The sequence below is a fragment of the Amphiprion ocellaris genome, chromosome 17 (genome assembly GCF_022539595.1).
Source record: "Amphiprion ocellaris isolate individual 3 ecotype Okinawa chromosome 17, ASM2253959v1, whole genome shotgun sequence".
NCBI classification, from domain to species: Eukaryota; Metazoa; Chordata; class Actinopteri; family Pomacentridae; genus Amphiprion; species Amphiprion ocellaris.
The window spans coordinates 28883355-28898354 of record NC_072782.1 but is presented as its reverse complement, the minus strand read 5'-3'; the positions used below and the strand labels follow the sequence as shown (position 1 = coordinate 28898354).

The following is a 15000-nucleotide window of genomic DNA, read 5'->3' as shown; positions in this document are numbered from 1 at the left end:
AAAAACGGACCTTTTTTCGTTTCCGGCTCTTACTGATTTTACTTTTTTGTTATTCTAAATATAAAATTAAAATCAAAGAATTTTTAAAATTTCGTATATCCCTTTTTCATCGTGAAAAGGAAAAATGCCTTGTCTTTCAATTTTAATTTTTGTAATTTAAAACGAAAATCAAATAGCCAATTGTTTTTTGTTTTTCAATACCCGTTTCAGAACGGAAAATCCAATTACCAAAATATACACGGACCGGAAGCTTTCTCATCTGGTTTAACTCCAACAAAGTCATCTAAAATAGCATTTTTCTTAGATGCCAATCGGATGTGGCTCATCATACAGAGCTTTATGGTGCTAGTTTAAATGCTTAAACTTCTTACAATTCTTTGTAATTTAATCAGTAGGGTGGAGACTTGAATTGGGAATGAATATCCTCTGAACTGGGCAGAGTTTTAAGCATGAGTTTGCCCAAATAACACTCACTTAACTGCATTAAATGGCGGATATTTGGCCAAAAATGCCTGGAAAATGCCAACAACAAAATATTGACGATGGGTAAACAGACGCCTTTAAGTTTCCAAAAAATGCCGTTTTGACGTCTGACAGTGACTCTGGAAGGTGTAATTTAAATTTTTCTGAAGTTTGTTGTGAAACCTTCTAACTTAAAGCTACCTATTGATGTCTTTATTTCTGTACAGAGCTGCAACAGAGGAGAGAGGAAGTGAAATCTATCAATCAAATCAAATAAAATGTCCTTTTAACTTGGGGAATAGTTCCATTAAAAAGAGGGTAGCCACTTTTAACAGCCAAACTAGTGTGACACCAGACGTGAATAAAGAAATTCATAGAAAAAGTTTGGGATTCTGAAATAGGATTGAAATGTTTCCCGTAAACCTCAATACTTTCATTTCTTGCAATTTTCATTATTGTTTTTTAAACTGACTTTCCATTGAACAAAAAAAACAACAAAATTTACTGACGGTCTTTTGTTTCTTAGAGTTTATTCAGCAGAATTTGTACATGCATTCCCCTTTAACTTCTCCGTCACCCTGATAATTTATAGGTCCAACATGATTCGAGTACATTCAGAAATTACAGCTATTTTTTTTTTTTTTTTTTTAACCAAAAGGTAATATTTTTCCACCTAAATATACACAATAAAATCCACTAAATTCTTTTCTTTGGTTGAACAGAAAACGTCACATGAACACTTGGCCTACAGTGAGATAATCTGCCTTCTGCTGTCGCACGGCGGACAGTCGACTGTACAGATTAAGGCAAGTCAAGTGATATAAATGAGGAGGAGGAGGGCTGAAAACGACGGGACAGATGTGGTGCGAAGAGAGAAAAGTTTGTGTTCAGATGTAAACCGGTTGCTCCTGCGCTGTCAGCAGACGGTACATGGCTGCAGGCATCGTCTTCATGTGGATCTGGAGCAGAAACGAAAAGCAAATTAGACTCCACTCAAAGGAATCCCAGTGTGAAAATGATCATTTAACAGTTTGTGTGTTTGATTCTTGTGTATTATTTAAAAAAACAGACATGAATGTCATTTAAATCACCCGCTGGGGAGCAAAACAAGCAAGCTTATACTGAAGGTTTTAATATTTACAAAGGACAAAAAGAAAAAACTGAAGAAAGTTGTGACTACATGAGCAATGTCGACTTATTTGTTGTTTTTTGATTGTTAGTGATTGAAAAAAATGGCACAAGCAAGTAGAATTTGATGTCAAACAGCCACTAAAATACACGTTAAAACAGATTTTAAGATTAAGGGAGGTCTTCAGTAGAAATTTCTCTTAAATGTTGGATAAAATAAAAGGTTTTTTTTTAACCTCTCCCATGGCGTTGGACAGGATCTGGACGATTTTCTCATGAGGAGTCGCCACGACGCTCTGGCTGTTGATCTCGATGATTCGGTGGCCGACGCGAACGCCTCCTCTCTCAGCGATTCCTCCTCTCATCAGGCTGCAGATCTGTGTGACAGTTAAAAACAAGACAAGCACTCAGAGAGCAGTACTCCTCCAAGGCTGCTCAGTCACTGTATCATTTCTGACAGATAAGTCCTGATAAATCTGCAGCAGTGGATTTGTAGTAGGATCGCAATCGTGTGATCATCAGCAGGCAGTAGTGTTCACTTGTCATGGTTACAGTGATGCCATGCCACTATCTCACAATGATACAGAACTCTTAAACATCCATGGATCCAGACTATAAGCTGCATCACTGCTAAAATGTAATCACTTGGTCCTTGTGTCATTTCTGACCTTCCCTGAAAATTACATCAAAATCTGTTGCTCTGTTTTTGAGTAATGTTGCTAACAGACAGACAGACAAACAAACCAACGACTGTCACATAACTCCGCCATGTTCCTTGGTGGTACAAGGAAAAATAAAAAACACATGGAGAGTCAAAAAAATTGCCAAAATTTAACCCATTAGCAGCCTGAAATTGTAAAAAACTGAAAGAAACTGGCAGATTTTCTGCTTTACCGCAGTCTTTGAACTAATTTGTTCAGAAAAACAACCAAAACTAAGCTTAAAATCTGGTTGTTTATTGTTAAAATCACTTTATTCTACACGTTTAATGTTTAAAAATTCTTCAACAAATAAAGCATTTGCACCACAACTTATAAAAAAGTAAAACTACTGAACTCCTTGGTGCACCTAAAAGGACAAAAATCCATTGATTTTTCGGTTGAACTGCAGGCAGTGTTTCCACAGAGCAGAAAAGATATGACTAAAGAGACTGAGAGGAAAATAAAACGAATTTCAGCAATAAAATAAATGCCGCATGGATCAAAAAACGGATATGGAGAGGCAAGTTGTTGGAAGATACATTCAGCATAGTGAAGCGTCGTTCGTCGAGGCTGTAAAAATGTACATATTAAATATCTGTAGTATGCAAAAGCCCCCATTTTTTCCAGTTTTGGTAACAACTGTGGGTATAAAACGTTGTACGTGTTGATTCCAACTTTTTAAAATACTTGTAAAATAAATAATCAAAGAAATTCTGCTTTTATTTTTTATGAATTATGGCATTGGAGCTGGGCTGCACAGTGACGTAGTGGTTAGCACTTTCGCCTTGCAGCAAGAAGATCCCTGGTTCGCGTCCCGGCTTTCCCGGGATCTTTCTGCATGGAGTTTGCATGTTCTCCCTGTGCATGCGTGGGTTTTCTCCGGGTACTCCGGCTTCCTCCCACAGTCCAAAAATATGCTGAGGTTAATTGATCATTCTAAATTGCCCGTAGGTGTGAATGTGAGAGTGATTGTTTGTCTCTGTATGTAGCCCTGCGACAGACTGGTGACCTGTCTAGGGTGTCCCCTGCCTTCGCCCAAGTCAGCTGGGATAGACTCCAGCCCCCCCCCATGACCCTAGTGAGGATTAAGCGGTGTATAGATAATGGATGGATGGATGGCATTGGAGCTGTGTCATGATGAACAGAAGCCATTTCTTAGTGCTTTCTACTTCTAGCTGTGGTTGTTGTTCTACACAGAGGTGCAGGATTTTATGTGGCAGTGAAAAATGAGCCAACAGTAAAAATGTGACAGGAGCAAATTCAGAGATCAGAGGGTGAAGCCAGGATAGAGTCACTTTAGAAATTTAAAGGTTAAGCTGGTGGTTTTTGGAGTTTTGCAGTGAAAAATGAACCTACAAAAAACAGAAATGTAACTGAAAGGAGGCTCATATTTAAACATTTAATGATCATCATTAGATCAATCGCTGCTTCACGTCTGTTGTTAAGAAATTGATGCTGCCTCTTAGAAGGATAAATGAGAACTTAGAGCAGTACTACCAAAATAAAAGCCCCTCCAAAGTGTTTAAAAAGCAGAGCCACATTTGTGTTCAGTCCTGGTACTCACGATGCCGTTCTGGACGCTGAAGCCCAGCTGGTATCGGAGGTCCGGCCTGCGGATGAGCACCATGGTAACAGGAGGACACCTGACGATGTTCATCTTGATCCTGGACTGAGACTTGAGACCCTGAAGGAGGTCAGTTAAAAGAGAAAAATGTCAGAAAAAAGATGAACATCAACTAGAGGGAGCTAAAGCTAACATGCTGCGATGTAGCTCAGTAGTTATTGGTGGCATTAATGTTGTAACTTTTTGCCCTAAATGTCGCTGTTACAACTTCTTAAAACAGAAACAAATTTACAAAGCATACGAATTAACTGCTTCATGTACTGTCTGCTCATGTTTTATTTTTATTGAAGCTCTACATAATGCGGAAGGTCTCTGACACCTATTTACTTCCATTTACTTCATATATTTATATTTTTTTTGCTGCATTTTTCTTTGTTGAATGCAATAATCATGTATCCACCTCCTTATTTTTATGTCTACTTCTAATAAAACACAGTTAATAAACAGCTGTACAGTTTAAAGTGATGTAGACGAGGCTCTGCAATGAGGTTGATTCAGTAAAGTAATAATATATAACATGCTAATCTTCTCTAAGCAGTCACTTTCCTCAGTATGAGTCAGTTTTTACTGTTTAATATCAGAAATCTCGCAAATTTAACAAGGCACTTTTAAATGTAATCAAGACTCAACGCTTTACAGGACAAATAGTGAGACAATTACTATCACCATCGACCAATCTCATGATTTATTTTGCAATTAATTGATTATTTAGTCTGTAAAATGTCAGAAAATGGTGTCAAATTTCCAAATCTACTGCAATACCTTCTTTACTGTTGTTGTTTGTGCACAAAATAATTCATTTTGATATTTTAACATCCAGTTTTGAACATAATTTGATTTTTTTTGCTTTTTTTTTCAGAAGATGCTGGAATTATTTCACCACTAACATAAAATACTAACTAGGTTATGAATATAAAAGACCTGTTGTGCAGATTTTGTAAATAAAACATCTGTTTCTAAAGCTGTATCTAACACTTATGCAGGTTTTTGTTATTAAAATAAGAAGTAAAAAGGGAATAAACGTCCACGGTACCTTGATGATGCTCTGGCAGGTGCTCAGCGGTAAACCCACCAGACTCGTCCCGTTTATGGTCATGATCTGATCTCCGATGTTGAGCCGACCGGACTTCTCTGCCGGGCCGGCGTGCATCATGCTGGCGATGATGACGGTGGGAAGGATGGAGCCCCAGCCGGACTCCACGATCACCACGCCCAGGATCTCACCTTTCTGCTTCTCGATGTAAACCTGCAGAGAAACGTTGAGTAGAATCACTTTCCTCATCGCTGTTTAACTGTTTCACCCTCCTGTTCTGCTGCAGGTCAAACTGACCCATTTTAAAGGTAAAAAAATCTTTTTAAAAAAAAAAAAAAAAATACTTTAAAGTAATTTTTCATTATGAAACCTCTTCTACTAAGTGTGATCAACATATGAAAAAAATGACATAAAAAAGTCTGACCAGTATTTCCTTAGAAGCTACAATTTAAATTACAACATTATCACTCACAGGAAAATATGCAACAGATTTTGATGCAGCATGATGATTGAGACTCAGCACTGACTTAGAGAGGACACAGCAGAGCAGGACAGTGGACTGACAGTCTGCTCAGGTTCACCTCTCTGGAGAGTCAGGAAGTAGCGGCTGGTACTGAGTACTGTGATAAATGTCATGGTGACAGTCAGAGGTTTACGGGTTCAGGACTTCAGTCTTTTTTGTTACTGCTGCTTCCACTGCTGCTCCTCTTATAACAGCAGGAGAAGAAGGGATGTCGTTTAGCTGGGTCCATCATCCTCCTGCTGGTGGTTCAAAAGGGTTCAGAAACAGTGTTTAAATAAAGTTTGCTCTCCACACAAATCCACGTCTCATTTGTCTTGATTTTTCATGTCCATAAAAAGAAACAATTTCAAAACCCATCCATCATCTATACACCACTTAATCCTCATCAGGGTCGCGGGGGGCTGGAGTCTATCCCAGCTGACTGAGGGTGAAGGCAGGGGACACCTGGACAGGTAACAGTCTATCACAGGGCAACACATAGAGACAATCACACTCACATTCACACTTACAGACAATTTAGAATCACCAATTAACCGCAGCATGTTTCTAGACTGTGGGAGGAAGCCAGAGAACCTGGAGAAAACCCACTCATGCACAAGGAGAACATGTAAACTCTATGCAGAAAGATCCCAGGAAGGCCGGAACGCAAACCACGGATCTTCTAGCTGCAAGATCAAAGTGCTAACCACCAACTACTGTGCAGCCCCAATTTCAAAACGTCAAATAAAATTTTTAAAAAATCAATGTCATGTAAAACTACTGTATTTTATATGTAGGTCTTTCCTGTGCCCTCACAGAATTCCATGGAGGTGTTAAAGTAGGTGAACAAATTTAAGATGTGCTGATGACACCACCCTGGTCTGTAAAAGACCACGAAAAAGACCAAAATCATGGTTGTTGATGAAAGCCACAGTGATGCAGAAAGAATCTTTTCTCTGGACAGTGATGTAACAGAAGAGGTGGAAACTCTGTGTTCCTGGGTTGGGTCATCAACATAAAAGGGAACTACACCCAGGAGATCAAAAGAAGATGAGCAATGGCCCGAAGTATAGTGCTAAACACGACCAAGCTATGGAAAAGTAAACTTCCTTCATCCCTCAAGGTCAGACTACTGACATCAGCAGCCTTTACAGTGGCATCATATGGCTCCAAATCCTGGACTATAAAGTCAGCAGATAAAGAGAGAAGGGATCCTTTTGGAATGTGCAGGATCCTGAGGATACCATGGACAGACAAGAGAACAAATGCGTGTGAACTCAAGGAAACACTGCGGGCTAGCACCATTGCAGGGAAACTCAGCTACTTTGGTCATGCTAGCAGACATCACTTCCTAGAGAAAACAATCATTCAAGGGATGGTTAATGGAAAGAGAAAGTTAGATGTGCAGAGAGTTGTCTCTCCAGAGCTGCTGCTGACCGTAAAAGACGGTCGTCTCTCATTCAAACCACACCAATGTTTACTTTTGCTACGTGACTTTAGAGAGAGAGTCTTTCCTATGTACACTTAAAAAGATTTAATATTCATTTTTTATGAAAAACAAGTGACTGATCCTCGCCGATCCATGATCTGTGAGGTAAAGAACACTAAATATTGATAGAAATGTAAGAAATGGAGTTAATAATGAGATATAAACAATGTTTATTGGGGATGTTTTGTTTTTGTGGATAATTAAACAAGCCCCAGGTCAAACATCATTGCTGCTCCTGAGAAACAAACATAACAAGAGGGTTGGACGATTAAAACAACCTGAAACAGCACCACTGCAGCCAGTTAAATGCACTTTTCTAACAACAAAAAGAGTAGCAAGACAAACAATCAGAGCCTCAAATTCACCTTCACGTTGAGGTTTTTTATTTATTTACTAAACTGTCACACAGCTGCGACTCCTAAACCAGCTGCTCATTTGAAACCACTGGGAGGCAAATTAACAGCAGAGTGAGCAGAAAATAATCACAGTTTGACCTCAACTGATGGCTGAGTTGCTCTTTAAATGAACAAAGGCTGCAGGAATCCTCCCAAACATGCAGGTTTATCACTACATAAAGTTGGATATTTTCATTTTTGTGCTGAAACTGAAGCTGGTGAATTTAAATCTGGCGTTTGCCGCCCCCTGCTGGTCCACTCACGTCTCTGCAGTTCTCGGACTTGGAGAAGTGGATGAGGTCGTCGTTGTACATGTCCTGAGTGTTGAGCAGGTCGCTGTACTCCCTCTGGCTCAGGTCCTCGGGGTCGATGCCGTTGGCTCGGAGGAACTCCTGGTAGGCGACACTGAACGACTGGCCGATGGACTGAGCGATGAGCTGGGCCTGAAACACACAAACACACATCAGACTGAATGGATTCCAGCCGCCTTTTGGGAAATCGGTCAGCAGGAAAACTGAGCACAGACCTCAAGTTTAAAAGGATTATTTACATCCCATTTAAAGGCAAACACATGCTTTAAACTGCTAGACTTGTGGGGACCGTAAACGTAATTTTTGTCCTTTTTACCCTGAAAAGATATCTAAAAATGTTCAGAATCAAAAGTTTGAAGTTTTCTCTCAGAATACAGTGTTTTTTTAATCCATAATGATTTACAGCATCAGTAGTTGATTTTCCTTCTTTTATTGGAAGATATTAAAGGAATACTCTGACAATATGTAAAGATTTTATTTCTTTTGACATAAACAGTGAAGCTTACTGTCAGTTTTGTTGCTTTTTCCAAACAACTCATATTTAACCCTCCTGTTGTCCTCATTTATGGGCACCAAAAAATATTGTTTCCTTGTCTGAAAAAAATCCAAAAATTCAGCAAAAAATTCCTCAAATTTATAAAAATTTGCAAAACCTTCAGGCAGAACATTCCAATCATTCCTTAAAAGTTTCCCTTAAAAGTTTTATTTAAAAAAAAAAAATCCCCCAAATTTGGCAAGAAAACTCTTGTAAATATTTTCAAAAAATTCGCAAAAATCTTCCAAAAAAAATCCTAAAAATATCTAAAGTGATTACATATATACCAGTAAAACTTCTGATATTTTCTTTCAGAACATTCACCAAAAAATCAACCAAAATCCAGCGAATTTCACTGGATTTTGTGAATGTTCCTAAGAAACATTTTTAACATTTCTTCTTTCCACCAAAAAATGTTCAAAGATTTCCCAGAAATGTTGAAAATGTGGACATCAGAAGTTTCACTGTGAAAATATGTTTTTTTCCCACATTTTCAAACTTTAAAATGGGTCAATTTTGACCCCCAGGACATTACGAGGGTTAAAGGAATTCGTCACATTTACAGAGTCATAATTTTGTTTTTAGTGTTGATTAGAAAATGTGTGTATGCCATAATGTTCAAAAATCACATTACTTTTCTCATACTAGGTCAGACTATACTTCATTTTTACCTTTAACTTCTATTCATGAGTGGATTATCAGAAAAAGACATGAAGGCACCACTGTTAGTATGAACAATAAAAGGCATGAACAAATTCTCTACTCTCCTCATTTGTTCGCTATGTTTTGTTACTATGATGCAGGAAGCCTAGAAATCATGCCTCTGACTGAAACGCTCCGTTTTAGGTGGTAATTCAGGTCGTGTACAGGAATGCAACTGTAACAGAAGCAGCTCAGTGAGGAAATAATGCAAAGTAGCTGCTCCTTCTTCACTTGTGCCAAACGAGCTGCTATTCAGGCGTTATGCAAATGTGTTGCACGGTGATGCAGATAAGAAAAGCCTCGACTTTAAACGAGGCGTTCTGGCAGAGATGTTTTTGCAGGAGAGAAAAACACTCAATTTGGGATAGACTTTGAGTTGTCTAAGTTTGCATTTAAGTTTTTCTTTGCAAGTTTGTAAGTTTTTGAGCATTTAGAGGAACAAAACAGCTATAAAACGCACTAGAGTAAAAGGAAAACATAAAAAAACTAAATTTGGGCTCAGCTGATTCTTGAATGCAAATGACATTAAAAAAATATGTTTTTTTCCCAATTTTGGCAGAGGCTAGCAGTTTCCACCCGCTTCCAGTGTTTGTGCTAAGCTAGGCTAAACTTGCCTCCCTCCATACTGAATGCACACAGTTTATATATTCATACTCTCCCACTGAGGTGGAGACAAACTGAAGTATTTCCCCTAATAAAGTCAACTATAAGTGGTTTCTGTTTACTAAACTCACCTCTGCTCAACTATAATAACCTCAATATACACTGCCAGCATTATATACATATTTAACAAATTTAAGTTTATAAACCAAAACAAAGCTTTGCATCAATTAACGTTACAAAAACAAAGTAAAATAAAGACTTTTTAAGATCTTTCAATACCGTTGCTTACTTAACACTGGTGCTGAAACAACCCAAAGTATGAAAGCTTGATGGGAAACCAGTAGATAAAGTAAAACCATGAATTCTTCAGGATTTAAATGTCGTATTTCATAACAGTATAGAACAATAATTTCTGATGATATAATTAATCAGATTCCCAAGACGTTTGTAAACTTTTAAATTTGATGTACAGAAACTAAATCTGATTCTTTTCCAGACTTTACAAGAACTGGAGGTATCCTGTCATAGATTAAATTTAACACTTTACCTGCACTTAATTGACAACAGCAAGGTTTTTCCAACAAAGAGGAATTTTTGGCACCTGCTAAACAAGTTTTAGTCAGCACCAAGGGAAGAAAAACTGATTTTTAAACCAGTTCTGTTATTTGGGGTTTCAGTTACTCATCCATAATATGCATTTTTGTAATCAAATCAGAAATAACATGAAAATGTGTAGATTCCCACCGAGTTAGTGGCCATAGACTAATTGCTGTTACTGTATATGAACCAATCATGTTTACTGTCATACTAAAGGCTCAACCTGAGCCAAACTGATCAGTAACTCACATCCTCGGACTCGAACACGTGGCAGATCATCCTGTACAGCCTCCTGTCGTCGTGGTTCATGGTGGTCTGCTCTGCTGTGTGGTCCAGGTTCTCCTGGGCACTGCGGGACCGGACCATCTTCCCCCGGGCCATCAGGACCACCATGTTGCCAATGTCGGCGATGTAGGAGATTGTCCTCAGCGGCAGGTCCATCAGAGACTCCTGGTGGCCAGACACACCGGAGATTACACACTGAAGTTTGGAGCCACTTAGAAATGCAATTTTTTCAATGAAGATAACATTAAATGCATCAGAAATCCAGTCTAGACATTGTTAATGTGGTAAATGACTATTCTATCTGGAAACAGCTGATTTTTAATGGAATATCTCCATAGAGGTACAGAGGAACATTTCCAGCAACCATCACTCCTGTGTTCTAATGCTACATTGTGTTAGCTAATGGTGATGAAAGGCTAGTTGATGATTAGAAAACTCTTGTGTAATTATATTAGCACATGGATAAAAGTATGAGTTTTCAAAGAAAACATGAAATTGTCTGGATGACCCCAAACTTTTGAGCAGTAGTGTGTATATATACAGAGGTTCAGAAAATTCAGGTTGCTCAAACTGTATAAATAAAGTTGATATAAGTGAGCAGAGGTGGGTTTAATAAACAGAAACCACTTGTAGTTGACTTTTAGTAGGGGAAATACTTCAATTTGTCCCCGTCTCAGTGGGAGAATATAAATATTTAAACTGTGTGCATTTAGTATAGAGGGAGGAAAGTTTAGCCTAGCTTAGCACAAACATTTGAAGCAGGTGGAAACTGCTAGCCTCTGCCAAAAGTGGAAAAATACAGGTGTTTGCATTCAAGAATCAGCAGGGTTTGCTTTAGAGTTAAAGAAAATGCTCCATTTTTTTTTTTTTTTGGTAATTTCATGTATTAAAGAACCCAAATTTTGCTTTTTGGGGTTTAATGTGTTTTCTAGCTGCTTTTTCTGTGGCTGCAAATGCACAATAACGGTTTAGTTTTAAGTTTAAAAAGAAAACTTGCATGCAAATTTACCAAATGGGGAAGGTTTTAGTGTTTTAAGTGGTTTTTGTTGGTGTTATTTTTATACCTGAGTGTCGGCATTGAGGACTTTGATCCTCTGCGTGGACATGAACAGATCAACCTCAGCGGTGGACGGAGCCTCGCTGTCGGGGCTCTGCAGGAAAACAACGAGACGACTTAAACAGAAGAAGCAACAGGTTGAGCAGCTGCTTACAAGATTCTAATAAAAGCATCATGCAATCTGTACACAACAAGCAAGAAAAATCATGCAGAGAGTAACAAAAACATGAATCTGTCCTCCAATATCATCATTTAACCATAAATAAATCATTATTTTGCACAAATAAATCATGATACTTTGCAATAAAATGATCAAACTCACCTTTTTCCTGTTCTTTGCCTGTTTCTGAGCCGCCTGCAGTGGTCAGAAAGCAGAAAACACACTCCGAAAACAACAAATCAAAGACAGTAAACAGCTTTTCAGGCGGCTGGATGGAGACCAAATCCCCTGGTTCGCTGTCTCCATCCCAAATGCCAAATTAAGGAACAAAATAAACCCCTCAAAGGTCCGTGTTGTGTGTGTGGGAGGACTGATGCTGCCGTCTATCACTTCTAACAACAGCAGCCTGCCAGAGGCCTTGGCAGCGAACATTATCAAAAGTCTCCCCTTCATCGATGTGACACAAACGACCCCGAAGACAGGAACAGCGACTCTGGTGTGTTTTTGGCCTCATCGCAGCTCAGAGGTTCCTAATGTTGGACTGAATCGTGCCACCAATTTGTTCTTTAAAATCAAAGTTAAAAATCCAAACCTGTCCGCTCAGTTTTTCAGCAGAACAGATGTGATTAAAGGGGATTTAATCCGTGATATCAGAGGGATTAGAGCCTCTACGTGGATTCAAACTACGGTTTATTTCAGCAAAAGCAAAAGAAGTCGCACTAGTATTACTGTACAGTTTATGTTATATTGAAGTAAAATGATTTAGAAGGATTAACATCACATCTTTTAATAGAATAAGAGATGCAAGAATAGTCTGTTGTAGTGAATTACTGTTAATGTTAAAGCTTTAGAGAAGGATTTACTGCAGTGCTGATTAAGTCTACAAGCTGCAGGTAAATTTCTGTGTATTTAACAGAACAAGGTTTTAAATCTGGTGTTTGTGGCAAAATTTCTCCAGTTTTGCACCAGTATCGATGCATTTTATGTAAAACAAACAATATTGGTTTGCCAGAGATGAAAACTGAAAGCACTTCATTTGCTTTTTCTGAAGTTTACTCCATTATTTTTCCCTTTTAAGACACTGTAGTAGCTGCACAAGTTGCAAATTTGTGATACTGGGACACATAGTACAGATATTAAACTTATTAAACTAAACTGGTACTAACCTGAGCCATTGAAAATACAGTTTTCAGCTCTGATTTGTTCATTTTCTACACATTCATGTCAGTTTGTGACTGAAGTCTCAGCTTGTCTGGACTATTTGACATTTTAACTGTATTTATATCTAATCCTTGTTGGCCCTTAAAAAATAACAAATGTTTTAAAAATATATATCATAGATATTGGCAATTTAATATATTTAGACTGCATAAGCATTGATGATTACTCAGTAGAATATTGTTTTTTTCTCTGCTTGTGGCTTTTTAAATGTACTTTTATGATGTACTGTTGAAAAACTATCACAGTTTAAAAAACTGGATCAACTGTAGCCACAATTTCACAGAAAAGTTGGACAGAGTTTGAATATTTCAGACAAAAAAAAAAGAATTCAGAGGTGTTTAAAGGAAATATTTCAGTCTAAAAAAGAAGCAAAACCACAGAGAGGCAGATTATTACCAAAGTAAGTCAACACTTGTGTTACTAATAACAGTTTGATCACATCACTCCCTAAAATGTGACTTTTTAAAAAAAAATTTTCACGTTTAATAAGTTAAAAAATTTACAATTTACTTGAGACAATGATCTGTAGATTAATCAATAATGGAAATAACAATTAGTTGTCATTCTAAACCCATACAAGGTTAAACTCTTGGCTGTTTTCGTGGTTATCTGCTCTCGGCATTCTAGCATTGGTACTACTTACATCGGCCAGAGAAGTTTTTGTTTCAAAGAATTAATTCTGAAACTCTTTGACAACAGAGTAAAGATTCTTTTTCTGAATAAATGACTTAACCAGAGCTTATAAATCTGAATTATTGCCTCTATCATGCATGAATCCTGTGGGTTTAAAATATTACCAACTTAAAAGCTACAAACGTGAAATTATACGTTTATGAGCACTGCTGTTCTTTTATAAATAATTAAGAAAATCTCCTGCAAACCTCCTTTAATTTTCATTACAAAGAAGTGCATCATGTGTTCATATTAAAACCTGAGTAATTTCAGATATTAACGGAAATTTGGTACATTTGAGGACAAGTAACAGTTTTTGCAACCATTAAGTGCGAAACTTTTAGGTTTTTAAAACTTCTATTTTAGCGTGCCAACTGTGAAATAAAACACAATTTACTGCATATCCATGTAGATTAATAAATTATATTAGAAGACATTGAGCGTTTTTTGTGCGATTTAAAGTTAATTAGCATTAAACTGTGAAATGAGCTGCTGCAGAAAGAGAATAAACTGGGATGAAAAGACTATAACTGATTGCTACAAGCTTTTATCACAGTTCAGTCCACAAAATATCTGTATAGAAGCAGAAGCAACAAACCGGCCTTTTAAAGGGTCAGTCAAGTGTCACCAAATCAGCTTTTTCTCACAATGCATTTTATTTGTTTTTAATCTTGTTCACGTTTCCTGGTTAGAGATTGTGCTGCTCAAATGTTAGCGATGGATGAAGGTTATGTAACCGGCAAAAACCTGATTAATGCTGTAAAACGATGATTAAAAATGAAGTCTGTGCAAAAACATGCAGGTTGAATTGTAGTTAGAACAGCTGAATTATCTTTCACATCAGATATTTAAAAGCAGTTATTTCTTAGAGATTATATCACTTTTTCTTCATGTCTCTTTTCAGTTTCTTAGACCGGCAGCTCGTTCCTGCTGTGAAAACTGACTTCATGCCGTCTCTAAAACACACTTCTATAAATGGTGAATATCAGATTTCTATTGAGGCTGATTTTTCTGACTGCGGTGAGAGAATATTTTGTATCAACACTCCCAGGTGCTACTGTGTCAGTAGAAAACACATCTGTGAGTTCAGCAGCTCTGCAGGCTACAGGCATCTTCATCATCATCATCATCATCATCGTCGTCACTCGATGGACTCTGACTCCTGACCTGTGGCCGACGTCAACTTTCATCTTGGCTCAGATCGTCGCGTCACCGTCAGTCTTTCATGTTTTAGTCGGCAGACAGCTGGGATAATAATCAGTGTCCATCTTTGTAGGCTGTTGTAGTCCTTTATCACAAAATATATGTTTACAGAGTTAAATTAAATTTATTTTGGCTTATTTATTAACTTTATATTGCTGCTTTAAGTCTGCATTATGTCAGTTCGATAGATTTTTTTACATTTTAATTTTAATAATTAAAAAATAACAAATGTTTTTGAAATATATCTTATAGATATTGGCAATTTAATATATTTAAACTGTGTACGCACTGATGATTACAAAGAAAAATGTGTCAAATAT

General features: G+C 37.5%; 1 protein-coding gene across 1 annotated transcript in view; it reads right to left on the bottom strand.

Moving 5' to 3' along the window:
• Positions 1 to 972: 972 nt before the first annotated feature.
• Positions 973 to 15000, bottom strand: part of LOC111586680 (amyloid-beta A4 precursor protein-binding family A member 1-like) — a 32225-nt gene continuing 18197 nt past the window's right edge. The window contains exons 6-13 of the mRNA XM_055019324.1: positions 11747 to 11779; positions 11432 to 11518; positions 10332 to 10532; positions 7598 to 7777; positions 4949 to 5161; positions 3856 to 3975; positions 1827 to 1967; positions 973 to 1421 (exon numbers count right to left, since the gene is read on the bottom strand). Coding sequence (XP_054875299.1) covers positions 1350 to 1421; positions 1827 to 1967; positions 3856 to 3975; positions 4949 to 5161; positions 7598 to 7777; positions 10332 to 10532; positions 11432 to 11518; positions 11747 to 11779 — 1047 coding nt within the window. The 3' untranslated portion in view covers positions 973 to 1349. The remainder of the gene's footprint in view (positions 1422 to 1826; positions 1968 to 3855; positions 3976 to 4948; positions 5162 to 7597; positions 7778 to 10331; positions 10533 to 11431; positions 11519 to 11746; positions 11780 to 15000) is intronic.